The sequence below is a fragment of the Cucurbitaria berberidis genome (assembly GCF_010015615.1).
Source record: "Cucurbitaria berberidis CBS 394.84 unplaced genomic scaffold K460scaffold_2, whole genome shotgun sequence".
NCBI lineage: Eukaryota > Fungi > Ascomycota > Dothideomycetes > Pleosporales > Cucurbitariaceae > Cucurbitaria > Cucurbitaria berberidis.
This window is the reverse complement of record NW_024468936.1, coordinates 1,726,565-1,751,691: the sequence shown is the minus strand read 5'-3', so window position 1 is coordinate 1,751,691 and position 25,127 is coordinate 1,726,565. Positions and strand designations below refer to the sequence as shown.

General features: G+C 42.9%; 5 protein-coding genes across 5 annotated transcripts; 2 read left to right on the top strand and 3 right to left on the bottom strand.

Moving 5' to 3' along the window:
• Window positions 1–48: 48 nt before the first annotated feature.
• K460DRAFT_363600 (GRAM domain-containing protein) lies at window positions 49–4,962 on the bottom strand. The gene is made up of 3 exons (XM_040932847.1): window positions 4,181–4,962; window positions 1,227–3,844; window positions 49–1,168 (listed from the first exon to the last, which is right to left on the bottom strand). The coding sequence occupies exons 1-3, from the start codon at window positions 4,630–4,632 to the stop codon at window positions 504–506; spliced, it is 3,735 nt and encodes a 1,244-aa protein (XP_040790092.1). The 5' UTR covers window positions 4,633–4,962; the 3' UTR covers window positions 49–503.
• A 193-nt stretch (window positions 4,963–5,155) lies between these two features.
• K460DRAFT_280849 (uncharacterized protein) lies at window positions 5,156–6,966 on the top strand (the record flags this gene model as incomplete). Its single annotated transcript, XM_040928440.1, has 2 exons — window positions 5,156–5,305; window positions 5,365–6,966. The coding sequence occupies 2 exons, from the start codon at window positions 5,156–5,158 to the stop codon at window positions 6,964–6,966; spliced, it is 1,752 nt and encodes a 583-aa protein (XP_040790091.1).
• A 326-nt stretch (window positions 6,967–7,292) lies between these two features.
• On the bottom strand, window positions 7,293–19,853 carry K460DRAFT_374574 (glycoside hydrolase family 3 protein; the record flags this gene model as incomplete). Its single annotated transcript, XM_040934684.1, has 8 exons — window positions 7,293–8,576; window positions 8,628–8,862; window positions 9,971–11,369; window positions 11,420–11,585; window positions 18,991–19,334; window positions 19,493–19,571; window positions 19,629–19,750; window positions 19,799–19,853. The coding sequence occupies 8 exons, from the start codon at window positions 19,851–19,853 to the stop codon at window positions 7,293–7,295; spliced, it is 3,684 nt and encodes a 1,227-aa protein (XP_040790090.1).
• Window positions 19,854–21,000: 1,147 nt separating this feature from the next.
• Window positions 21,001–22,398, bottom strand: K460DRAFT_281039 (uncharacterized protein; the record flags this gene model as incomplete). Its single annotated transcript, XM_040928459.1, has 4 exons — window positions 21,001–21,659; window positions 21,723–21,970; window positions 22,021–22,262; window positions 22,315–22,398. 4 exons carry the CDS (start codon window positions 22,396–22,398, stop codon window positions 21,001–21,003), a joined length of 1,233 nt encoding a protein of 410 aa, XP_040790089.1.
• A 1,090-nt stretch (window positions 22,399–23,488) lies between these two features.
• Window positions 23,489–25,030, top strand: K460DRAFT_59619 (uncharacterized protein). The gene is made up of 5 exons (XM_040938552.1): window positions 23,489–23,591; window positions 23,714–23,881; window positions 23,956–24,075; window positions 24,192–24,570; window positions 24,623–25,030. Exons 2-5 carry the CDS (start codon window positions 23,862–23,864, stop codon window positions 24,701–24,703), a joined length of 600 nt encoding a protein of 199 aa, XP_040790088.1. The 5' UTR covers window positions 23,489–23,591; window positions 23,714–23,861; the 3' UTR covers window positions 24,704–25,030.
• The last annotated feature ends 97 nt before the right edge of the window (window positions 25,031–25,127 follow it).

Genomic DNA, 25,127 nt, shown 5'->3' with positions numbered 1-25,127 from the left:
TTCAAAGTCTTAGTTTGTAATCACCGCCTCCTTTCACTCTCACTGTTCTCCGTGCTCTTCATGATGTTGATCTGAAATCCTTAACCATAATTTGACCTCATCGTCCTACATTCACTATACACAACTCGTCTCCATTTCTTGCTATTCGACTGGTTTAAGTCATTTGAGGTGGGCAGCATCCTGCTAGTCGTAGTCAAACATGGGAAGGGAGATGATCAAGAACTTTGCTTATTAGAGTGATATTTCTCAATGGTTAATACAATAATAGTTTGAAACAGCTATGAAAAAGACGGCTCGTACGCCAGAGAATAGCTTGGGTGCAATGCTACCCAGCGATGCACCACCTAATACTCCCAACAATAATAATAGTGATATGAAACGCCATCGCCATGCAAGTCCTGCGTACGTGTACAAAAGAATTTTATAGGAAGGACCAAAGGGTGTCATCTTCCTCCTGCGGTAGCTTCAAAGGTCAGTTGGGGACCAGTTTCAACCCCAGCGTGTTACGTCTGCTCCTCCTTCGGACTCTTAGTCCGTGACTTCGACCTTTCACGGTTCACTGCGTTCTTCAAGACCCCCAGGCGTTCCTCAGTGACTTTGATCGCCTCGTCCATTTGCCTTTCTTTCATGTTTTCTGGTGACAGACTGCTTTGTAGACGCGGGTCTGGTTCAAGTCTCCCTCCTGCGACGGAGGTGTGCACTCTATCTAGTGCAACACGATCCTCGAGCCATTTCCACAATTCCGTCTCCTCATGGCGCCAGATCTCCTCGTACGCAACCTGCCTTTGCGCATTCGATAACTGATTGGGTCGCACGGCTATCGAAGCTCCGCGGAAAAACCACGAGTATATCAGTAGTGCTCCAAGTACGGTAATGATGATTTGCGGCGTGAACAACAACTCCAAAATGTCCGCGACAGGACCCAAGAGACTGCGCAGAGGATCTAAGAGACCCCAGTTGCTCTGCTTTACTTGACTGGCGGGGGTTGGAGCAGTGACCGGTGCTGGTGCGTCGTCTAAGACGTTGGCTCTAGACCGCTTCTTAGACTTTCCGCCCTTGCCTGGGACACGGAGCGGTGCGGCTTTGGCGGCCACGGCGGTGCGTAGAGCAGCTGTGAGGGCTGTGGCATACGACATCTGACCGTCATTTGCACCTTTCTCAATTGGTACTATGATATGTTAGCACGGTTACTTCAACGAAAGCCTACAGAGTAGGAATAAGCTCACCCCTCAACCAGCTTTTGCCGTTCCACTCCACCGTGAACGTCATGATCAACCGTGTACTATTCCCTGGACCCCACATAAGACAGTACCTGGTCTTTGTGAGGAAGATGTTGCCGCTGGGTACATCCGGGGTACCGGTACTACATTGTACGCTGACCACCTTCTCCAAATCGAATTGCTCAAGCGCCATAGAAATATTACATTTTGTTTGCCGTGGTCCGACTGGGGCAGACAACGGCTTGATGTAGGAGTAGCTGAAAGATTTCCTGTCTTCGCCAAGTCCTTTCTTATCGTCTTCCATTTGGAGATCCGAGGACTTTTGGTCCTCGACCAGCCACTTCCGCATGAATACGCCGGACGCGGGCCCGAACATCAAGCTGTAAACCTTTCCTAGTGGGGCTGGGATTGTGGTATCAATGAGGAGCTTATCGTAATGCTGATCTGCGTCTCCGCATTCTGTGGGCGCATGTGATGTTGAGCCAGGAAAGTCCTGTCCAGTCGTAGCACCGCTCGTTGCGGCTTTCGCTGCTTCCACAGTTTCGCTGCCGGCGCCGACAGCTTGTGCTACCGCACCGCTGAGCTTTCTGATATCCCCTGGCAAAGAGCCCATCTCGCTACCAGCAACGCTGCCTTCGCCAGCTTCAGTGAAGCTCCCCATGCCGTCATCCTCTTCAGCATCCTCATCGTACACTTCATCGTCCGAGTCCTGGTCGGAGATTTCCTCACTACCAATCGAATCTGCCTTTTCAGTCTTGTCGCCAGTGGCAGATCCATCGAGTGTGACACCGTTGAGCGAAGATTTAAGGTTGGGATGTGAAATCTTCCAGATACCGATAATCAAGTCATAGGTGGCGTCACGAGTCAGGAAGGATGCGAAGACGTTTCGAGCGTGCAGCGTCGAAATGACAATAGCGTTTGGGAATAGCATGGCTGTCGATTTCTTCTCCACTGACACGACCTCGTCGAAGCTAATGACGAGATTAGTAACCCAGCCCAAGATGTTGCTGGAGAAGCAAAGATGCCCTTCGGAGACGTAGAGACGCCCATGAAGCAAGATTTCTTTCTGGAGGGCCGCACTATAGTCCTCGATCAAGTAGTCGTCCTCAGGGACGCTCTTGAACAAGTTGTGGAAATCGCGATTTCGCTTCGAGGACGCAACCGCAAACCCAGTTCCGTTTAGACGACTGCCGTTCAATGCAGCATTGGGCACTAAAGTCGCTGTACTGGCACTTATGGCAGCACCTATTGCATTGCCTGTGGTAGCGGAGCTGCCCCGATGCCGCCTCCGTCTACTATCGCTTAAACGACTGCGAATACTGCCTTGTCTTTGGACCGAGGATGGTGCTGGAGAATCTGTGATTTCATTCTGTCTTTGAGGAGAGGCTGCACCTGCTGCTGGCTGTCCCGCATTTGCAGTGATTGAACGTGGGCGTTCACTGCTTATGGACGGAGGTTTATCCACTACATAAGCGGCTGACACTGCGTGGGCGGCTGCTATGTCTTCAACATTCGCAGAGGCTTCGTCCGCCTTCATTGTGACGTTTGTTACAGAAGACATGGGACTGACTTCGTTGCTCTCAGCAATTCCAAGCTGGGCCAAGCTCAAGTTCCCAGACCCAAGTGTTTCGACAGCTGGTCTGCGCTTCTCGGTGCCACTGTTCTCTGTCGAGTCTGCGTTCTCAGGCCCAATAACTTCCTCTCCGCCGTCTTCCGGTCTCTCGTCCTCTTCCTTTTGTTGTTGTTGATTGGTTTTTGTGTTCTTCCCAGGCGCGCTGTTAGCGATGGTGTCGGTCAAATTGGTGGCAGCGTTCTGCGCAGCGGAGAATATGGATGCGAAAAATCCGCCAGGCCCGCCCGGAGACTGAGCGTGTACAGCAGTCCCACCAGGGGTCTTTGCCTCTTCAAGATGCGGCGTCAGGGGTAGTGTTGTGGAGTGCGAGAGCTTGCTGGGAGCATTGGATGTTGAACGCACGCGTCTATGCGATATCATGTTCCCCGAGGGAGACACTACTATGTTGGGATTCGACTGCGAAGTAGTGTGCTTCGTGCCGTTCTTGGAGCGTATCGAGTCGGCGGGGGAAGTGGCTTTCGCATCGGTCGGCGTAGGCGGGGTCACCAGAGTCGTGGGTGCGTCATGTAGATTTGGCGGGGTTGCGGGAATCTGGGTGATGATGCGCTTTGGTGCCGTCGATCTTAGCGATGTCTTTGACTGTGTGTCTGGGCCTGTGTGTATCTGTGGTGGTGAAGCCTGAAAGGGTTCTTCCAACGCCCTCGTCTCACGCTTCTTCCCTCCGAACAGCGCGCCAAGGCTGCTTTCACTGGTCTTGGGCCTTGGACCGTCAGCGTCGCCTCCCGGCTTCTTCGGGGAGATGTTTCTTCGAGTAGGCGCAAACGCTTCCTTGAGCTTTCCAACTGGAGAGGCGCCCCGCTTATTCGCAGTACTGTCTATCGTGTTCGCGGCTCGAACAGGGCCTTCTTCGGCGGTGGTCACGGAGTTAACGAGGGTGACATCTGCGGCGTCCACGGAGTCGATGGTCTCGGAGGTTATCAAGGGCGACGACAGGGTCAAGAGTCCTGCATGTGACTGATGTGGTGATATGCCAGGCCGCTTGATGGGTGAGCTAACTGTGGGTTAGTCGGGAAGCACAAGCCAACAAAGAAGAGACAAGACAAGACAGAAGTGCCTGGGTATCACGAATGACGCAAAAGAAACAAGAACGAGCAAAGGGTAAGAATGGGTGTGGGGGAGGGATACACCGAGTACGACGAGGAGGACGAGGCATATGAATGTATGTGCGGTGGGGAAGTGTGTGAGGCCAGAACGCACGCTGGTTCGCACAGGCGTCCATGCTGACTGCGCGCCAAAGCCACATGGCTAACCTTCCACGACGCTTGGCCGTCACACGTACAGTATCATCAAACAAGCGAAGGGAAGGGAAATGCAATCTGCGACTTACGCTTCCGAATCCGAATCCTCTGTTAGCAGGCTGCTTGTGACGCTCTTGGCCAATCCCAGCGATTCCTGGCTGTGGTTTGGCAGGTCCCCACTTGGCAGTCTGATGTCTGGCACAGGAGGAACATGTTCATTAGAATCCAAGGGGGAAACGTCATCTGGACTGCCAGACTTTGTGCGCTTCTTCCTGCCCTTGAAGAGCCTAGACATGCGCCGGCGATGGGACGATGATGTGTCGCTGCGACCGTCTTCCGAGTTGCGACTCTTGAGCCTGTCTATTGCGCCGTCGGTGGACCTGCGCAACTCCTCGCTTGGATTGTCGCTGCTTGCGAGCGAAACAGTCGATGATGCTGGGCCCTTTGACGTCGCTCGATTGCCAGGTGCGGCCAGGGAATTGTCCCTACTCGACTGGTCGCGCGAGGATTGGATGCTCCGTCGGCGTCCAACCGAGGCCATGTCGAATGAGATGTCGCCTCTTGAATCGAAGAAGCCAGCGGAGTTTTATATATATATCTTGTGTCTGTATTCCAGCCCTTCTCCCTTAGAATCGCATGTCGGCGATGGTGGCTGCAGGTGACTTTGTTTGCGGGGGTGGAATGGTCGATTACGTAGTGGTAGTGGTGGTAGTAGTAGTAGTGGTAGTTTACGTAGGGGTCGGCCGTGTACTAGTAGCTGTGCAACCGGGTTGCAGATGGGGCCAGAAGCATGGTAGACGAGGGAGGACGACGACGGCGACGAGAGAGGATTAAGATGCAAAGTCAGCTTCTGGGGTGCTGAAACTCAGCCTCCACAGGTAGCTCGTGTTGATGTTTCCAGCCGTTTAGTGGCGGGTCCGTCTACAAACTACCTGGTCATCATCCATGGCGTATGCGGCTGGCGGCATCCCTGCCAGGTCAGCCCCATCACGCATCGTGACCACCTCCACCCCAGAGAGAGAGCTCGCTGAACATGTTCTCCACCCAGCTGCAACTAGCATACCATGGAGTCGGCCTATCTCTCCAAAGCGCACGACCACGTCCGCACCGCCGCGACAGCAACCTTCGAGAAGAGCATCGCGACTGCGGGGCACGAGCATGATCTCGCCGCCGCCGCCTTCCACGATGCCACCCAGGATACGCATAACGCAGAGGTATATCCATGGATAGACTTGCTCTGTCTCGTACAATGCCCAGTCTAACACTCTAGCAGGCCCTCCGCATCCTCAGCCTCCTCGAGGACCACCACCGCAAGCTCGCCGGCCTGATCAAAGAAGCCCCACGCAACAAGGAGAAGAAGAGCATCTCTATCACCTCTACCACCCGCGCCACCGACACCTCTGCTACCTCGCCTCCATCCAGAGTCTCTACAACGCCACCCGCAACTTCCTCTCCGTCCTCGCCGACACCTCCCACGTCCCGCCGCAGACTCCCTCAGTCATCCATCGCTAGCAACCTCGCCGAGAAGCGCGGAATACCGAATGCAACAAGGACAACAAGTAGTTCTACAGTAAACGTATCAGGGGCGCTGGCGACTAGAGGCGAGCAGGCCCCGACCCCAGTACGAGATCTACTGGTTCAGCAGTCACGGAAAGCCGAGTCGGGCAGGTCCAAGGACGCGCCAAAACACCATGTGCAGCATGCACCGCGACCTACATCTCCACCCGCCGAAGACAACTTCCGACGATTCTATTCCGCCTTTGGGGGTGTCATATCCGCCATATCCGCACCCCTGGCCTTCACCTCTCTTCCCCTGAACCCCACCGCACCAACGCCCGTGCCAGAGTCGGCCAAGGAAGAGAAGCTCTCCAAGACAAAGCCAAGAACACAGTCACCAGAGGCTTCCAGAACAGTCAAGTCCTCAATCCCAGACCTAGCCGCCCTAATCAGCAAGCCTGCTCTTCGTGCGCTACGAGAAGATGGCGCACCGCCACTGGGTCCTAATGAGTCCTTCTACTTGGTGCCCACATCCGGCGGTACTGTCACCTACGCCAGCATCCTCCGAGATCCCAATGCACCAACCGCAGCAACCCAAGACGCACGTCTAAACCCCATCACCGAGGAATCCGGCTCGCTGAAAGGCAGCTCCCACGAGGAGTTTGTAGACGCGCGAGAAGATGTCGGCCCGCCATCACCCACAAAGGCGCGGCGTCCGCATTCACGGGAAAGTTCAGGCGCAGGCGTAACCGCACAGCGCTCCATACCTGCAGGCAGAGGCGCGGGACTCAAGACAATGGAAGAACTAGCCTTGGAAAACGACACGCTCAAGACCCTGGTGGACAAGCAGGCCAAGAGAATTCAGATGTGGGAAACCAACTCTCAAAACTCCTTCAACGCACTCGCACAGTCCTTTCGTACGCGAGGCCCAAGCAGGGTAGGAAGTGACCCGAGTGCACTCGCCCACGCTCTCTCGCAGGGCTCCAATGCCGTTCCAGCACTGCCGTCGCCTCCATTGCCTGGTCAGCACCCACCTCTTTCTCCCGGCACAGATATACAGACGACGACGACGACGACAAAGAAGATTGCCGAGCTCCAAGCCCTACTAGCCAACCAAACCGCCAAAGTCAGTGATCTCATGAGCAACAACGAACAGCTTGCGAAGCAAAACGAGAAGAATGCCCAGGTGCTAGGCCGTTACAGAGAACAGTGGGAGAAACTAAAAGCGGGTGCGAGGAAGAAAGAGCAGGAACGACGGGAACGACGCGTTGCCGAGGTCAAGGCTGGGGAGAGCGCAAAGGACAGCGAGAGTGGCGATGCTACCGGGGATATAGACGAGAATCTCGAGGGCGAGGAAGCCGACTTTGGGAAAGCATGAGAGACAATGCCTCCTTTCTTTATTATTTGCTACGCACTTTCGCATTATACCCTACACCTACCTTTTACCAACCAAGAGTTTTATTCGCGCAGCGTTCCTTGAGCTGGTAAGCTGGGTCGCACAATGTTTTCAAGACAGTTGTATTTATAATACTAGTGAGATGTACAAAGTAAAGGCATCAAAACGACTTCATTCTCCGTCCTAAGCTTTTGCGTATTTCAGTCTTGTTGAGCCAGTAAACGCCAAACTAAAACTACCCTGGTGAAAAACTCCCAAGAGCCACTTCTCTTTGCTCAATCAGTCTGATCTCCCAAGATGTTACACACCTAGGCGGCAGCAGCGACGGGCTTCTGAGTAATGGGCTGATAGGGAGGTGCGACTGGGCCATCAATGACCACCTCATGCCTAACCTGCCCCCCTGCGTGGCCATCGACGTCAGGCGCATCGGGATGCACACCGACACGCTCCTTACTGAGCAAGTCGACTAGAAGTGGGCTGGGCTTGTTGTTCCTGTCCGAGAATGTCGCCTGATGGTCCTTGTACTGCTGAACATTCTCAATGTACTTGTCGAACAAGTAGGCCGAGTCGAGAGGGCCGCCCTTGGCCTCAGGATGGAACTGGGCGCTGAAGATGGGCCGAGAATTGTGGATCAGGCCCTCGTTGGACTGGTCATTCAGGTTGGTGAAGTACTCCCTCCAGTCGCTAGACAAGGTCGTGGGATCGACCGCATAGCCGTGGTTCTGCGACGTGATGTGGCACTTTCCGGTTGTGAGGTCGAGAGCCGGAATGTTGTGGGCACGATTACCGTACTTGAGCTTGATGGTCTTAGCACCGGCAGCAAGAGCAATAAGCTGGTGACCCATGCAAATGCCCATGACAGGGATTTGGGACGTCTCGAACAGCTTGCGGAGGTTGTAAACGGTGGACGTGCAGTGAGTCGGGTCACCGGGGCCGTTAGAGATGAAGACACCGTCAAAGTGGTGGGCGACCTTGTGGATGGGGTAGTCGAAGGGGAAGCAGGTGACGCTGGCCCCACGGGTGACAAGACTGCGAAGGATGTTCTCCTTGACACCGCAGTCGAGCAGAGCAACGTGCATGTCACCTAGAGAGGAACTGACATGGAACGGAGCCTTGGTGGAAACACGACGGACAAGGTTGATAGCCTCCGGGTCGACGTAGGCCTCATCCTCATCCGCATCGTACTCTTCACCAATGGTGATGCGGGCCAACGAAGAGCCCTGCTCACGGAGATATGTCACAACCTCACGGGTGTCGACGCCAGAAATGGCGGGTACACCCTCACGCGCGCACCATTCAGCAAGAGACTCGACAGCGGTCCAGTGGCTGTGCTTTAGGGCATAGTCTTGGACGACGATGCCAGAGGCTTGGATGTTGGGCGACTCGAAGTATCGGAGCAGCCCATGCTCATCGCGGGCAGCTGACGGGACGCCGTAGTTGCCGATCAGCGGTTGGGTGAAGACGAGGATCTGACCACGGTAGGAAGGATCGGACATGGACTCGGGGTATCCAACAAGGGATGTGGTAAAGACGGCTTCTCCTGAGATGTTGGTCTTGGCACCAAAGGACTTGCCAGTGAAGATGGGACCATTCTAAAAGCGGTGAGTGACGTGTCCGAAGAATGGGTATTGAGTCAAACGCACCTTGATTGTGAAGGTCGCCCTCTCATGTGAGATTGGGGTAGCCTTGCGTTGGGGCTTAGGGATATCGCGGGCGGTGTTTGACTGCACAGTCGCCAGATAGCGTGCCTGTACGCGGTTCTTGGTGATTTGTCCCAGGACACTTGCAGACCGAATGGTGGAGGGCTTCATGATTTGTGGCAGCATGTTGAGTGGAGATGGGTGGATAAAGGTAAGGGTTCGGTAGCGGGATGGTAGGCTTTCAGTTTACTGATGCCTTCCACAGGTGGTCTACCAACATGGTCAGTTCGAGCGTCGCGAGGCGCCGATCTTCGGGCAGCAGCATACCTGAGATGTAGTCCTACAGCATTCAATTAGCCATGGTCATCAATAGCAAGAGGAATTGTGCAGCGCAGGAGAGGATGCATCGAGCCACGGGGGAGAGATAGGCCGGCGTGCGATGAATTGACGGTGTGTGCGTCGTTGGGTAGATAAGGAAGCACGGAGCGAGAGCCATCAAGGCACCTACCTGGGAAGTAAAGAGTGTTGGAGCAGCACTCATAAGCGCGGTAGTAGAAGCCAGGCGAAGTCGATGAGAGCGGGTACGTTGGACCCTTTGAGCAGTGTGTTGTGTGCAGAGGCGGCCGTGATGGTTTTTGATGAGTCGAGGAGGTTTGTCGCAACGAGGCCGGCGGGGTGGCTTTGGGGCAGAGACACTTTACCGAGACAGGTGGCCAATGACGCAGTTATCAAATTTCATTACAACACCAGCTGCATCGAAACCCGGCCGGGGAAGCAGGCGGATCTCTGTCCGCCCCACTGTGCAAGTCCCGTCGAGCCATACGGTGCCCTGCTGAAGCTCCAATGACTTCAGAGTTGCGGCCGTAGTGTGACGCGACAAACCTCATTCGAAAACTGCTTATCTGGATTGCCTTATCTATGTGCCCGTAGTGCAGGCGAAGGCCATGCCCATCAACTGAGGCCCCGTCGTTCTTGGGCCCGCTATGATAATGACGGGCCTTGAGCGCTTGTCGTCGGTACAATTCCTTGAAAGACCCACTCCTCCGATATCGGCCATGATGAAAGGCAGGTGGCATATCGAGAGGTCAGTGAGTGAGTGATTGTCTAGACACGACGAAACGAGCAGAATTCCTTGTAGCGTATTCATGTCCAACTAGAGCGGAATGGTATATATGTGTGTGATATCAAAGAGCGGCTCAGAGGTACTTCTCAGTAGCATAATCCATGTTTATTCGTTTAACAACAATGCCTCTCCTCATTGATCCAGGAAGCATTCTGCACCATGGAGCACATCAGTATGGAAAACCCAGTACTGATGTAGCTAAACAGTAATCTTGCCTGTCAACCTGACATCCCTCGAACTCGAGCCAACAAAGACACCGTACTCTCCGCTTACCACACTCCACTGCTTCGTCTTCTCATCCCAAATACTCAAATCCCTCCTCCGCAGCTTGAATGTCGCCGTCCCACTCGCCCCGGCCTCCAGCTTCAGCTTCGCGAATCCCCTCAACTGCTTCGACGGCGTACTAGCAGCTGCCGGATATCCCAGATACAGCTGCGGAACCTCTGCACCTGCGACACCGCCACTGTTAGCCACCTTCGCAGTAACAGTCGCGACAGTTTCCCACAGATCCGCCGGTCCACCTGGCCCCTTTGCACCAGTCGCCAGGCCCGCAGTTGGCGCACCGGAAACACCGAGATCAGAATAGGTGAAATTTGTATACGAGAGGCCGAAGCCGAATTCGAACCTGGGCGCAATGTTCTGCTTATCGAAGTGGCGGTAGTCGACGAAGAGGTCCCAGGCTGCGTCGTTGCCGCGTGCAATGGCTGTGCCGTAATCCTCTGGTCTCTTCGCGATCGTATATGGCAATTTCCCTGAGGGAGACGCTGCTCCATAGAGAATATCGACGAGGCCATTGCCGGACTCTTGGCCAGGAAGGCCAGCCCAAACTACGGCGACGACGTTTGGGTTGTCAATCCACGGCTCCATGATAACCGGGCCGACTGAATGCACGACAACGACAGTCTTCTTGTTCACGGCGGCGACGGCCTTGACCAGTTCGTTTCCATTGTGCCATGGATCCAAGTTCTTCCTGTCGCCAGCATTGCCCTCAACCGTAATGTATCCCTCGCCTCCAGCGCTGTTGATGCACACAACGGCGATGTCTGCATTTTGCGCCGCGCTTGCACCCTGCTGAGCGTTGTCATTAGGAGAAGAGGTGATCGTGGTAGAGTCCTTCTGAGCCTGTGCTTTGATAGCGTCTAGGGGAGCGATCAGATAGGGGAATTCTACGCTACCACTCCCCCAGCCCATGGCTAGAGTGCCGTCGTTACAGCCGCGATCTACACAGGCGTTTGCTCCCTTTGGTGCGACAATGCTGTCGCTTCCGATCACAGCAATGCTCTTTGGCTTATTGAAAGGCAGCACAGAGTTTGTATTCTTCAGTAAAACGATTCCGTCCCGGGCCATGGCACGAGCATTAGTCTTGTGATTTCCGCCAACATCGCGGCTTCCGATCTTCCATGAGTTGAAAGTCGCAGTAGGATAGTTCTTATCTTGGCCGAGAAGGTACCAGGCGGCTAGGATGCGCTTGACCATGTCATCGAGACGAGATTGCTGTACTTGACGATTGTTGATAGCGCTCTGGAGCTGCGGACCCCAGTACACGTTCTTCTTTTCGAAATCTGTTCCTGGCATGGTCATATCAAGACCGCCATTCGCGCTGCCAAGCGTGGTGTGTTGCGCTGGGACAATGTAAGTGGACACGTAGAGAAAGCAGGTGCACAGGGCTTACCGTTCCAATCAGACATGATATAGCCACGGAACCCTAGCTCATCCTTGAGGAGCTTATTCATGATGCCATCGTTCTCACAAGCCCATGCGCCATTGATCTTGTTGTAGCTGCACATGAAAGCTGCAACGTTGCTCTTAATGGCATCCATGAAAGGCCAAACATAGAGCTCCCTGAGTACCCGATCAGGCACATTGTTGGTTTGGATTCCCAACACGTGATTCATCATATGCCCGACACGCTAGTCCGCATACAGACTAGCTTACTCTAGTTTTACTCCCTTTTATATATAAATATAGCTTCCTTCTATATATAAAACATTATTAATATAATTATTTTTTTTTAATTTTATAAATTATAAGCCTTTTTGCGCACTTACGCGTAGTTTAGCTATAATAAATTATATTTTTTCTACGCTACTATTACGCAACTATATTAGTTACTTTTTAATTATAAAGTTAACTTTAAAACTATAGTATTTATATTAACTTACTTAAATTGCTTAACTACTATATTACTTAAAAACTACTGCGTTTATCTAACTTACTAAAGCACTACTATATTAAGTATAGTATAATATTAAATATGTTTTTACTTATAGTTAATACTAAGTAAGCGCTTAGTAAAAATTTTATTAAATTAACTAGTTCTAATAATTTTTATAAATAAAAGTATATTTTTAAAAAAGTTACTGCTTAATAAGGCCTACTTAATTATTATAATAGCTTTATAATTTAGTACTTTAAGCTTATTAAGCCTATTTTTTTATATACTAAAACTATATTTAAAGCTATAATATTGCTTTTTAAAAATTAATATTTTTTTTTTAGTATTATTACTTTGCCTAGCAATAATAATAATACTGTTTAATTTAAATATAAAGCTAAGCTTAAGATTTATAAGCTTAAGCTTTAATTTTATAATAAGTATTATAAAAAGTTACTTACTGCTTTTTATTTTTTTAAAAATGCTATAGAAGACTATATTTAAAACAAATTTAATAATAAATAAAAAAAAAAGCTTTATATAGCTTAGGCTAATATTACTAAAATATACTAGACTTTAAATTTAATTATTATTTACTATACTAAAGTAAAGCTAGACGCTTTTATACTTATAAATTTTTCTACTATCTGTCTATTTTTTGCTAAATTTAAGTACTATTATAAAAATATTAATGCTGCTAAAAGCCTTTTTACTTACACTATTTTAATTTATAAAATTAATAAAATTTTTTTTTTATAATAGTACTATACTTTTATTAAAATTTAAAACTTTTTTTACTTTAAAAAAAAAATTATTACTTAAAAAACTTAAGTAGACTACTAGAACTTTATTACTAAGTACGCTAATAATTATAAAAATACTTAAAATACTACTAAAAATAAATTTAATAATACTACTACTAATACTTATACTAATAGCAATAGCAAGAGCAATAGTAATAGAAAAAGTAAAAATAATAATAATAATAAAAATAGTAACTATAATACAAGCAATAGCTTTATATGTAGTTACTATAGCTATACTAGTTATACTATTAAAACTTATTACTATATTAGCAAGCCTAATACTTCTAAGTATACTAGATATAGTAAACTTAAATATATTAAAGCTACTTATTATAAAAAGTAATAAAATACTAAAAATACTAAAAATACTAAAAGTGTAAGCAAGAATTATAATTTTAATTTTACTATTATTAATAATTTCTATTTTAAGCGTATAATTGCAATAGTAACTAATAATTTTAATTTTAATTTTTTTTATATTTTAAACTTTAAATATATATATTCTACTCTTAACTGCTTTTTTATATTTAATATATAATAGAATTATAGATATAGGCTAGAAATAAGTGTAAAAAAGGCTATTGCAAATAGCAATAGCTAAAATATATAAAATTTAAATAAAATTAATAAATTATTTATATAAACTATATATATAGTTTTAATACTACTAACTTTTTCTAATTATTAAATTTATAATAGTAGTGCTTTTTATTATATTACTAATAACTTATTTCTTTTTTTTAAGCTTAAGCCTTATAGAAAAACTATTAGAAAATGTAAATAAAAATTTTAACTTAATATTACTAGCGTAGGTAATATTAAGTTTATTATTACTAATATAGATAGTAAATCTACTATTTTTAAATTATATAATATATAATATACTTTTTAGGTACGCTGTAACCTGCTGTTTTTATTACTTTTTATATAATTAAACTTTATTATTATAATTACAGGCGCTGCTATAAAAATATATAAAAAAAATATTAAAATAGAATTTATATATGCTCTGCTTTACTTCTAGGCAAATATTTATATATTCTAGTTTTAGCGCTTACTTGCGCTTCCTATTACTGCTACTACTATTAATTTTAATAACTTAGTCTAGTTAGAACATTATTGTTTTAATTATTTAAGCCTTAATAGTATATAAATACTACTTAAAGTAAGTAAAAAACTTAAAATTATAAATATATAGATTAAAGCTAAAATTAAAAATATTTATTTTATTTGCTATACTACTTGCGCACTTTATAAAATTTTTTATAATTTAGCCTACTATTACTATAAAAAGTTTAGGCAACTTATTACTATAAATATATAAAAACTATACTTTGTTCTAAGCTTAAAAAGCAAAAAGTATATACTATTTTTTATTAATAACGCTACTTAATTTACTTAAGTTATTTTATTTATTACTAAAGATAAAATTGCAAAGCTTTTTACTATACTTATTACCTATATATTTATAAAATATAGCAAACTTATTATTTATATATAGTATAATAATAAATTTCTATAATACTTTATTTAGGCCTTTTATAATAGCAAAAGTATTACTATTAAATTTAGTATTTTATATACTTACTATATAATTAGCGCAATTAAACGCTTTTATTAAACTATATATAAATACTTTTTAGCTATAATTAAAAATTTTACGCTTTTTTTTAATATAATTAAATTTATTATTAACTACACTAAAGAAATACTGCGCAGTGCTATATTACTAGAAAGTTTCTAAATATATACTATTTAGAAAACTATTAATAAAAAGAACTAAGCTTTTATAAAAGCACTACTAGATAAAAAGACTTTTTATAAAATTTTTTATAGTAAAAAGCTTAATTTTAGCAAAGACAATGCGTAAAGAGTATAAATTTATATTACTATATTTTTTAAATTTTATATTACTATTAGCTAATAAAAATTTTACTTTTTATAAAAATATATTATACATTTTCTATACGCAGATAGTAAAAATATTTACTAAGTTTAGTACTTTAATATTAAATAAGTTAGGCGCATTTCTATAGCTTGCGTTAATAATATAACTAGTATAAATAATACTTATTTTTATAATTAGTATATTAATAACTGCGTACTATAAAAACTTATTTAAGTACTAAATATAGTACTTAACTTAAACAGTAATAATAATAATAATAGTAATAATAATACTATATCTGCTTTTAATAGCTATTCCTTTATACTATTTACTTTTATAAATAAATTTTTTAATAATAAAAATTTTATAAAGTAAATATAAAAAGTAATATATATATAAAACTTTACATGTATTACTTAAACTAACTATTACTACTAGTAATGCTAAAATTATTTTTTAAAAGGACTAAACTTATTACTAGTATATATACTAGTACTATTAATATAGTTTAAAAAAATAATATACTAATAATATTTAAATATATTACTTTTTATTTTTACTATTATTTTACCCTACTTCTATACGCCTAATTACTAATAGGCAACCTAATTTTAAATAAAAAAAAAATAGCTGCTAAGTATAAGCTTATATACTAAACTTACTTAAGTTATAAAACTTTATTTTTTAAATAAATAAATAGAGCTTTTTTAAATTTTAAAAATACACACTTTTAAAAATTACTTTATAGACTAACTACTTTATAACGTTATATCTAACCTGCAATTAACTATATAATATTTTAATAGTACTATATAGTTATTAAATGCACTTATATAAATATATATAATTATTAACTTTACTAATAAAAATAATAGCACCTCCTTAGATAAAAATATAACTATTAATTTTATTAATAAAAGTAATAGAAATAGCTTATTTAGCTTTTTTAATAATAGTAATAATACTTTGCCTAAAAATATTATTTCTAACTTATAGCCTTAGCTTAATAATAGTAATACTGCTATAGCTAGCTATAAACTACTTATTAATTTTATACTTTAAAAAATATTTTTAGAACTATAACAACTCCTAGACAAAGACAGTTATAGCTTAGTAAATAATAATAATAATAAAAAATATAATTTATTTAAGCTACTTAAAATTACTAAACTTATTAATAATATCTATACCTGCTATTTTAAATAACAAAAAAAATGCTTAACTTTAAGTAATAATATAAAATGCAATTAGTATATTAAAAGAAAGAATAAGTATATTCTATTTTTAATAAAAAAGTAGTAGCGTGTTTAAAACTCTTGCAGATAATATAGAAAAACTATAAAAGCTTTAATATATATAAAATTTTTATATAACTACTATACTATAACTAATAAATATCTAAACTATACACTAGTATAAATATATATACTATAAATACTACTTAAAAAGCAGCAATGCGCTATATATTAAAGCTATAAAAAGCAATTTTAATAGTATAAATAAATACTTAAGCTATTATAATATAATAATTAATATTTATATAATATATATGTTGCAAATAGCAATATATATACAGCTTTTGCTAATAAAAACAATAATTTTTATAACTATTATATTAGAACAAACTTTAAGTATAACTAAGCTATTCCCTACTTATATTATATAAATAGTAGCATTTTATATAAATGCTATAGTAATAATAATACTATATAAATAGCTTACTACCCTAATAGAGACTTTAATTACTTTAAATTTAGCGTTTATATAGCCTATTAGTCTGCTAGACAAAGCTGTGCAGGAAGTTACTTATACTTATAGTATATAATAATAAAATATTTATATATATATAGATGCTATTAGACGTGTATAATAAAAATAGAGGATAATATTTTTACTACTAAAGAGAAAGCTGCATATATAGTCTATAAAAAGCCTAATAGTTATAGCTATAGTTATATAATATTTATTATTACTTACAATCTAGAATATAAAAGATATAAATTTAGATTTTAAGTACTTATAAAAAACAGTTAACTTATAAAACTTTACAACACTAATAATACTAATATATTTAATAAAAATATACTTAATAAGGACTTTTTTTAAGCTAACTAGTTTACTTTTTTTATATATAACTTTAAATAAGTCTTAAATACAAGTATTACTATTAATAACTACTTTAATAGTAATCTTGCAGACCTACTTATTATAAAAAATAATATATAATTTAATAAAAATTTTTAAAATATATATAACTAGCTTACTTTTATAGCTACTATAGCATTTTCTATTTGCACACTACGCAATTATAAAAAAGCTATAATAATATTTAAAGCAAGTATATAGCGCAATATAATAATAAAAAAACTTAATTTGCTTTTTAAAAAAAGCGTTTATAAAGTAGTTTTTCTACTTAAAAGTAAAAAAACTATTTTTACTAAAATAGTTTATAAAATTAAGCCTATATTAATTAGTAAAATTACTAAATTTAAAGCACGCTTTATTGCTTGTAGTTTCTAATAGTATTCTAGTATTAATTATACTAAAAATTTTTTTTTTATAGTTTATTCTATATTTATACGCACGCTACTTGCTATTTATATATTACTTAAATAAATAAGTATATAAGTTAATATTACTATTACTTTTTTTAATACTATACTTTAAAAGACAGTTTACTATATACTACTACTTTTAGTAATACTACTTTCTAGCTATATATAGCTATTGCTTAAATTTTTTTATAAGCTTGTATAAGCGCCTTGCATATAGTATAAAATATTTATAGTAAAATTTATACAAATAAGCTTTTGCATTTTACTTTATAATAGCTGCGTCTATATATATACTGCGTAAAAGCTAATTATTTTAGTCTATATTAATAATATTTGCATTTATGCTTTATACTAAAATAGTATTAATATATTTAAAAGTAAACTATCTAATACTTTTACTATTATATTAGAAAACTCTAATGCTCTATATTTAAAAATATATATTAAATAAAGCATAAATATAATAAAAATTTACTAAGCTAAATATATTTAGCAACTTTTTAATTACTACAATTTTAGTAATATAGCTGCTACTAAAACTTTATATAATTATTACATTAAGTTAAAGTAAAATAATAATAATATTACTATTTTTACTTTTAAAAAAGAATATTTTTAAAAGTTTAGTTTTTTTAATTACCTACTAGTTATAATACGCGTTAATTTAGCCTATACTATATTTTTTTATAAACGTTTTAATAGCAATCTAATATAATATTATATAAATGCAATAATTAGAGCGTATACTTATATAAATAGTATTTATAAAGTTAGTATTATATACAAAAAGCAGGAATTTTAGCTTTTAGGCTATATTAATACTAACTAAGCTAGATATCCTAATTTTTAATATTCTACTACTAGCTACATTTTTATACTAGCAAAAAGTTTTATTTTATAATTATTTATTATATAGAAAGTTGTAGCCTAGTCTATATATAAGGCAGAATATATAGCTTTTAGCAAAGCTATAAAAAAAGCTATATAAATTAAGTTATTTATTAATAATTTTAATATAGGCATTTACTTTAATATAGTACTTATATATATTAATAATTAATTAGCTATTAAGCTTGCTAAGAACTTAAAGTTTTACTAATATAGTAAATATATTAATTTTTATTACTACTTTTTTTACAATTATGTTTAATAAAGTTCTATTATAATTAAATAAATTAGTAGTAAAAAAAATTCTGCTAATATACTTATAAAAGCTCTAAACTTTATTAAATTTAAAGTAGTTTACTAAAATATTAGTTTTATTAATTAAGTACTTGCTATAAGCGCTATTTTTAACTTATTTAGTATAAATATAAATAATATTATTATTTATAATTATAAGCTTTACAAAGCAGAGCAGTATTTTATTATATATATATTATAGTAAAAGCAAGCTTAAGAAAATATTAAGTATATTTAAATTTTAAAACTTAAATAGCTTTATACTACTTATAGTATTATAAAAGACTATATAAAAGTATAGTTTAATTATATTAAAATTTATAATTATTACAATTATAAAAAAAAAGTATATAATTATAATTTTATATAGCCTTGCTATAGCAAATAGCGTATAAACTATAACTCTAATATAAAGTACTTTTACTATAATATAATACTATAAAGCTGCTATCCTTTCTTTTTTTATATTTTATCCTGTATTAGAATTTAAAAGGGCTATTAGTTTAAATTTTTAATATATAATTTATTATGTGCTTAATACGCTAGTCTGTATATAGACTAGCTTATTCTAGTTTTACTTTTTTCTGTATATAAATATAGCTTCCCCCTACATATAGAACATTATTAATACAATCACCTTTCTTCAGTTCTACACACATCCGCACTCATTGTCTCCCTGTTCAGCTCTTGTTCGTTCAAGATGAAATGCTTAGCTGTTGCTTGCACACCTGACTCCTGCATGCCCTCAATCGTCTGGGCCATCATGATTCCCTGGAGATAGGGATCCGACCCAAACCCCTCCCAGTTGCGACCACCTTGCGCGAACTTGCCGAGAGGTCCCGCAGATGGGCCTAGCTGGACATGGACACCGAGTTGCTTTGATTCAGCGCCGAGAAAGGCGCCACGCTCGCGAACGAGGTTGACGTCCCATGTGCTGGCTGCATGAATCCCTGCAGCGAACGCAGTCACGCCTTGGACGTAACGAACCCCCAATGGCCCGTCTGGAACATGTTAGCGAATGATACTCTAAAAGTGCAGTATTCAATCGACGATGATACAGCAAACAGTACTATCAACGGCTTGCCGATCGTCTCCTATTGTCCGTTCATGTTCCAGAGTATGTGACATTTATTCGGTATTTTAAAAGTCGAGGACGTACCCTGCAGACAGAGTGAAGGATACCCAATCGAGCTCGCAGCCTTTGTGTTGCCAACGCAGTTACCACCCTGCCATCCGACCTAATGATGGATGTCAGTCGTCTATCATACATGCATCTGCACATGAACCCCACGTACCCCTGTCACGATGCCAATCTTGTCATTCTGTGAGAGCTTTGCCAGGGCCGCTGTCGCCTTGGTGTACGCGTCATCCCAACTACCCACTGCTCGTTTCGATGAAGAGGTGTCGGAAGGGATAGCTGCGTCCATTAGCAAACTGTCTAATTTCGAACTGTTTGCCAGCGTACCAGAAGCTCGCGACATTGTGGCGGTGGCCAGCAAAGGGAGTAAGAACCCTCGCATCCTGACTGAAGCTCTCAAACCCTATATCGTTAGAAATGAGGCAATCGCACACTTCATTCTTGGGTACGCGCACGTTAAGTACCTACCCATCACTCATCTCGGAGCCTCATCAACCGACCAGATTGTTACTCCAAATTGCCCACTTGGCCATCTTGGAACCAGCTGTACCCAGCATTGGCCCATCTCGTCGTTCAAGATTTCTAGCCACATATGACGCGTTATGTAGATTGACTATTGTTCGAATTAATGAGGCGAAGGGACCATCGTATGTGGCGGCCCGTTTTCCCAGGGTAAAGTGCCGGGTGACTAGGGGCCGCGGCGAATCAGATCACCAGCTATCACGTCACGAGTAGACGGGTGTCGGGGATACAATAGTGTTGTTAATGTTTCCGGAACGAATGCTGAGTTCTGGGGAAGTCGCGGCTCAGGCGTGTGGTAGCAGATTGGATGAATGGTTTGATTGGTGGACCATTAGTAGTGATCATCCACCAGCTCTCACATACATACTACATCAGGTTAATATTCCACTGGGAAAATGCTTACCAGGCTCATCAGGTGCAGCACGGTTATCCCAAGTATACCGAAAAATTGGGGTAGCGCACAGAGTAGCCTGAATGCATTGTGAGTACAATGCATTGGTGGTTTACCGAATATGTAGGTTTTTGAAGATATTCGGGTACAGCTGAGTGGCCCTTGAACAGGTATGAGAGTAGAGGACCGTTCACATACAATAGCAGTGGCTAATGTACTCTTGTTGCGACGTAATTGGGTTCCTACATGTCAAAGCACGCTCGATAAAAATAGTCTCCTACGTGCGCTAGATGTCGTAGCCCTCGGGGGCGCAAAATGAAGCAGCTCCTCTCCTGGCTCGGTCTAGGTATTGTAACGTTCCATGTGATGGTATATACGTTCCTCATATGATGGCTATGTCGGTACCCTGGAATCATTGTTGGTATTTGTAACATGCACAGCAGGTGGTCCTACATACCTAATTGAGTATTGCAACAGGAACAACGCCGCCATCCTTGCTCATACAGCTCAACGATTGAGCATGACTGACCGCGAATGCTAGAGCTTGGTCGCTGTCATAGAATAGCAATAATTTTGCCTGGCTTAAATATACGTCGTTCCTAATGGTGCAGGACGTTCAGTGGTCATCGGCATATTCGCAGTCGTCGCCTAGTCGTAAGCAATGAGCGCACGATGGCCTTTCTTCTGTACATTTTCGTTTCCTTTGCTTGCAGTTCAAGCACCCGTTCTTCGAGCGTTTACTGCCACCGGGAACGTCGTACTGGCAAGTCCACAGGCCTCTCTGACACTGATTGCAAGTTGGCTTACTCTCATTACACTTGATCCCTTTCTCTCGACATCGTATGCACGCCCTGCCCTTGATTGGCTTCGGTGGCGGTGATGGTTTGTTAACCTTGAATGACTTGGAGGGTGATAGAGGCTCTTTCGCTTTCTTGCCTTTCTTCGCAGTGGACTTCTGGTTAGACTTTGGAGAACCTGACCCTGTCTCTTTTGTGCGCTTCTTCCTGGTTGACGATCTCGGGGCCTCTGGCGATGTCGACATGTCAAGATAATGATCTCTGGATGCGTCAACTTGAACTTGAACTTCAACCTCATCCTTTTTGGTTTTCCTCTTTCGCTTTTTCGTTCCGTTTGTTGCATCGGGTGTGGGTGCTTGATGGGCTGCTTGGTATCCTATCGCTAGAGCTGGCAGGTTGCTATCATCGCCATTTGCTGGTCGAGTGTGTATCGGGTTATGCTTATACACTACATTGATCGCTTCTCGCTTGATCGAGACTAGAGTTGGAGCACAGTCAGTAAAGTTGATACCCGAGAGGCGAGGAACGTGACGTTGCATACATTTGATGTGAATCGCACCCCCACAGTCGTAAGTCGGTATAGGCGCGGGCCCCTTCTTCTTTCCTGCACCTTCGCTATCCTCGCTCTCCTGTGGCTTTTCTTTCTTCATGTTGCTCTTCCGGTCCCGATTTTGAAAACTGTCTAGGCAGACGTATTTGAGCCGAGTGCCATCGCCCCCCTCTCTATTTTGGGCATGTCGCTCGGCATATTTGAAACCATCAGCATCCTGGATTGCTTCGATGATAGACCTGGGACGTATCAGTGAACGTTGGTCATATTTGCAGGGTGCAGAAGGTACCTGGCAATTGCTCGCTGCAGCTTGAGCCTCTCTTTGCCATCGATGTCGCGACACAAGGCATAATCAACCGCGATGCTCTGCAGGAAGTCTGCAGGTTCAATGAGTATGTCCAAATTCGTTTGATAGGTCACGGGAATAGTGATGGTTGAGGTTGCCGAGAAGACGAACTCGGTAACAATCTCAGTAGGGATCAAGCTAGATGCGCTTTTCTCTAGTTCGTTCCGCAGGGCTCCATGCAGAGACTATAACATTCACGTCTTAGCTACGTTCCTTTGGACGTGGGAGAGATTGTACTTCAGTTGTCGGGCATCGATAGTATACGTCTGGCTGCAGCCCTTTATGAAATCGCAGATCTAATTCATCTTGGAGATGTTCCATAGCGAGAGAAATTCAAGCCGCTTCACATCTGTCGGGCGATCGAGGGTGCTCCTCGTACCAAGAAGTGCTGGCGCAAGAGTGAAGCTGGCGAGCGACAGCAAATGGATGTTCGAGATGGACAGCCCGAGCTCTAGGGGAGCAATGTTCCGCCGTCACCGGGGCTCACGACTGATTGGCCAGCTTGCATGACCCCCCTGCTCTGCACCTTGCATTCTAGAAGTTTGAGGCTGTTCGAGTTGCAATGCACCAACGGCAGAGACGTAACCTGCCTGGGTCGGAGAAATGGCATCTCTCGTGCATTGCATTACCGCGAGAAGGCTGACAGCTGGGCATAACGATATGCTGCCGTACAGTAGTAGTACATGGTGCTTCAGGCCCACTACTGCTGCTATTCCCCTGATAATAATAATAAGACTTCCGGCTAATCAAGCTCTGCACTGGCTAGTAACCGAGTTGCTTCGAGACACGGTAGACTGGCGGACACGCGCTGCCAGCTAGTAGCTTATGGTTTGGCAGTGAAAGGATGCTCACTAAGTATGAAGTGCACGGATAGTCTTACGCCTGGGGCTTGCTGAGCTTGCTGGAGATCATTAGTAGCCGTGCGGGAATGAATGAATGCACAGAAGAAAGCTTCCTATTCACAACCGCTGTGCCTCTATTCTTTTCTTCTCTCCTCTCCTCTCCTCTCCTCTGGTGCGGCGCAGGCCCCGGCCCAATATCTCGGCACCGCATAGCGTGGGCCTGCCACGCGTTGGTTCAATCTAAAACAAGTCGCGCAATCGAGTCTGGCCAGCAAACATTGCAAAATAAGGCACAGGCCCTAGTTATGCACCTCTGAAATAATACTACGCCGCTTCCGAGCTACCAACGGGGCCAATGCAGGCAGGGTTAAGACAACAGCCCTAGGACCGCTAGCCCAGCTCAAGCACCTCCGCTACCGAACAACCTCACTCGACGTCCTCCCGAGTCTCCGTCACCGCGCTCTCCTGTGATCTCGCGTTCCGGTGGCTGCTGCTGTGCCCGTCGTGTCTTTGTTCGCTCCTGTCTCTGGCCCTTACCACCGCCCTGCGCGCTCGTTTCATTGTTCGCCCACTCGCCCGCTTCTGAACCTCGACCCAGTCTAACGTTTCGAGTTTCAACCTCGACAAGCCGACGTAGCACGCGCCGCCGCCCATCTGCGCAAGGACTCACAGGTATGTGCCATCGACTCGGTCATTGTTACAGCACCCAAGAACCGCAACACTGACTGGTCTCGTTCCCAGGTGCTTCTCCACTCATTTCTACCCCTCGTTTGGATACCAAGCAGTAGCTCTAGCCCGGCAGCTTTATCTCCGCATTTCTACCCAGTCTCCATACTCGACCCTGCTATTTCGTCGCTGTTGCTGCTCCTCGAAACAAACTTCGCCCTCCACGCCTTCGAACTCTCCAAGCACCATTCCCGCTTAGACCCCCAACCTCTCGCCATGGTAGTTGCGACAATCAAGTCAGTCCCATATTCCATTCCCCACGCCTCTCGTCTATCTAGCAAACCGCGTTCTAATACAAGCTTCTCTACAGGTGCGTCGTCGTCGGCGACGGCGCGGTCGGCAAAACATGTCTGCTCATTAGCTACACCACCAATAAGTTCCCTTCGGAATATGTACCTACAGTATTCGACAACTACGCCGTCACCGTAATGTGAGCTCTCCTCTGCTCTTTGCTCGATTCTGTGCCTTGGGAGGGAGTGGGATATACGGTTGCAGGATATCGTGGACGGAACTTTTGGCGGAGCAGCTGCTGACACAACGGTCAAGGATTGGCGACGAGCCATATACCCTAGGTCTCTTCGATACTGCGGGACAGGAAGATTACGACCGCCTCCGACCGCTATCCTACCCTCAGACCGACGTCTTTCTCGTCTGCTTCTCTGTGACCTCCCCCGCGTCCTTTGAGAACGTACGCGAGAAGTGGTTTCCCGAGGTCCACCACCACTGCCCTGGGGTACCTTGTTTAATTGTCGGCACGCAGGTAGATCTTCGGGAGGATACCCAAGTAAAAGATAAGCTGGCAAAGCAGAGAATGGCCCCGGTAAAGCGCGAAGACGGCGAGCGTATGGCACGAGAGCTTGGTGCGGTCAAGTACGTCGAGTGCTCGGCGCTGACTCAGTACAAGCTGAAGGATGTCTTTGATGAGGTGATTAAAATTCAATATTCGCTGCAAGAATGACATTAACCCGTTTTTGTAGGCGATTGTAGCAGCCCTCGAGCCACCAGCGACAAGAAAGGAAGGAGAAAGGAAGAAACGCGGGAAATGCGCCGTACTTTGAAAACGAGTACGCGCATGACAGCATCTCGGGGAGCGTGATTTGCACATCTTCTTTCAACGGGCGTGAATTTTGGATACCAGGCGCCTTCTGTGGGTAGCGATATTTTCTTTGAATTGATCAATAAGTTTCTCCGCCCTTTTCGCATTGACGTCAACGAGACGTGTTCTACACGAAGCTCAAACCGCAGGCGTACAAGAAAGTGAAAAAGAGCTGGACCATGGTGAGGTCTTGTAAAAGGTAGTATGTTTCCCTAATCTATCTATCCTCTTAATTTCCGATATCGTCTCTTCACTTTTGGAGCTCTTTCTTATTTCAGGACTCGATAAAGTCCGAGTGTGTTGTTATTGTTGTGTTGCCCGTAGCAATACTTTTCACGCGTTTGTGTTTTGTCAACAGTGAAGCCTTTCGGCCCACGCACGCATTT

Coding starts and splice junctions, on each gene's coding strand:
- K460DRAFT_363600 (XM_040932847.1), bottom strand. CDS start 4,632: ATGGCCTCGGTTGGACGCCGACGGAGCATCCAATCCTCGCGCGACCAG. Junction 3,845..4,180: donor GAGGATTCGGATTCGGAAGC/GTAAGTCGCAGA, acceptor ACCCACAGTTAG/CTCACCCATCAAGCGGCCTG. Junction 1,169..1,226: donor CGGCAAAAGCTGGTTGAGGG/GTGAGCTTATTC, acceptor AACATATCATAG/TACCAATTGAGAAAGGTGCA.
- K460DRAFT_59619 (XM_040938552.1), top strand. CDS start 23,862: ATGGTAGTTGCGACAATCAA. Junction 23,882..23,955: donor ATGGTAGTTGCGACAATCAA/GTCAGTCCCATA, acceptor GCTTCTCTACAG/GTGCGTCGTCGTCGGCGACG. Junction 24,076..24,191: donor AACTACGCCGTCACCGTAAT/GTGAGCTCTCCT, acceptor ACAACGGTCAAG/GATTGGCGACGAGCCATATA.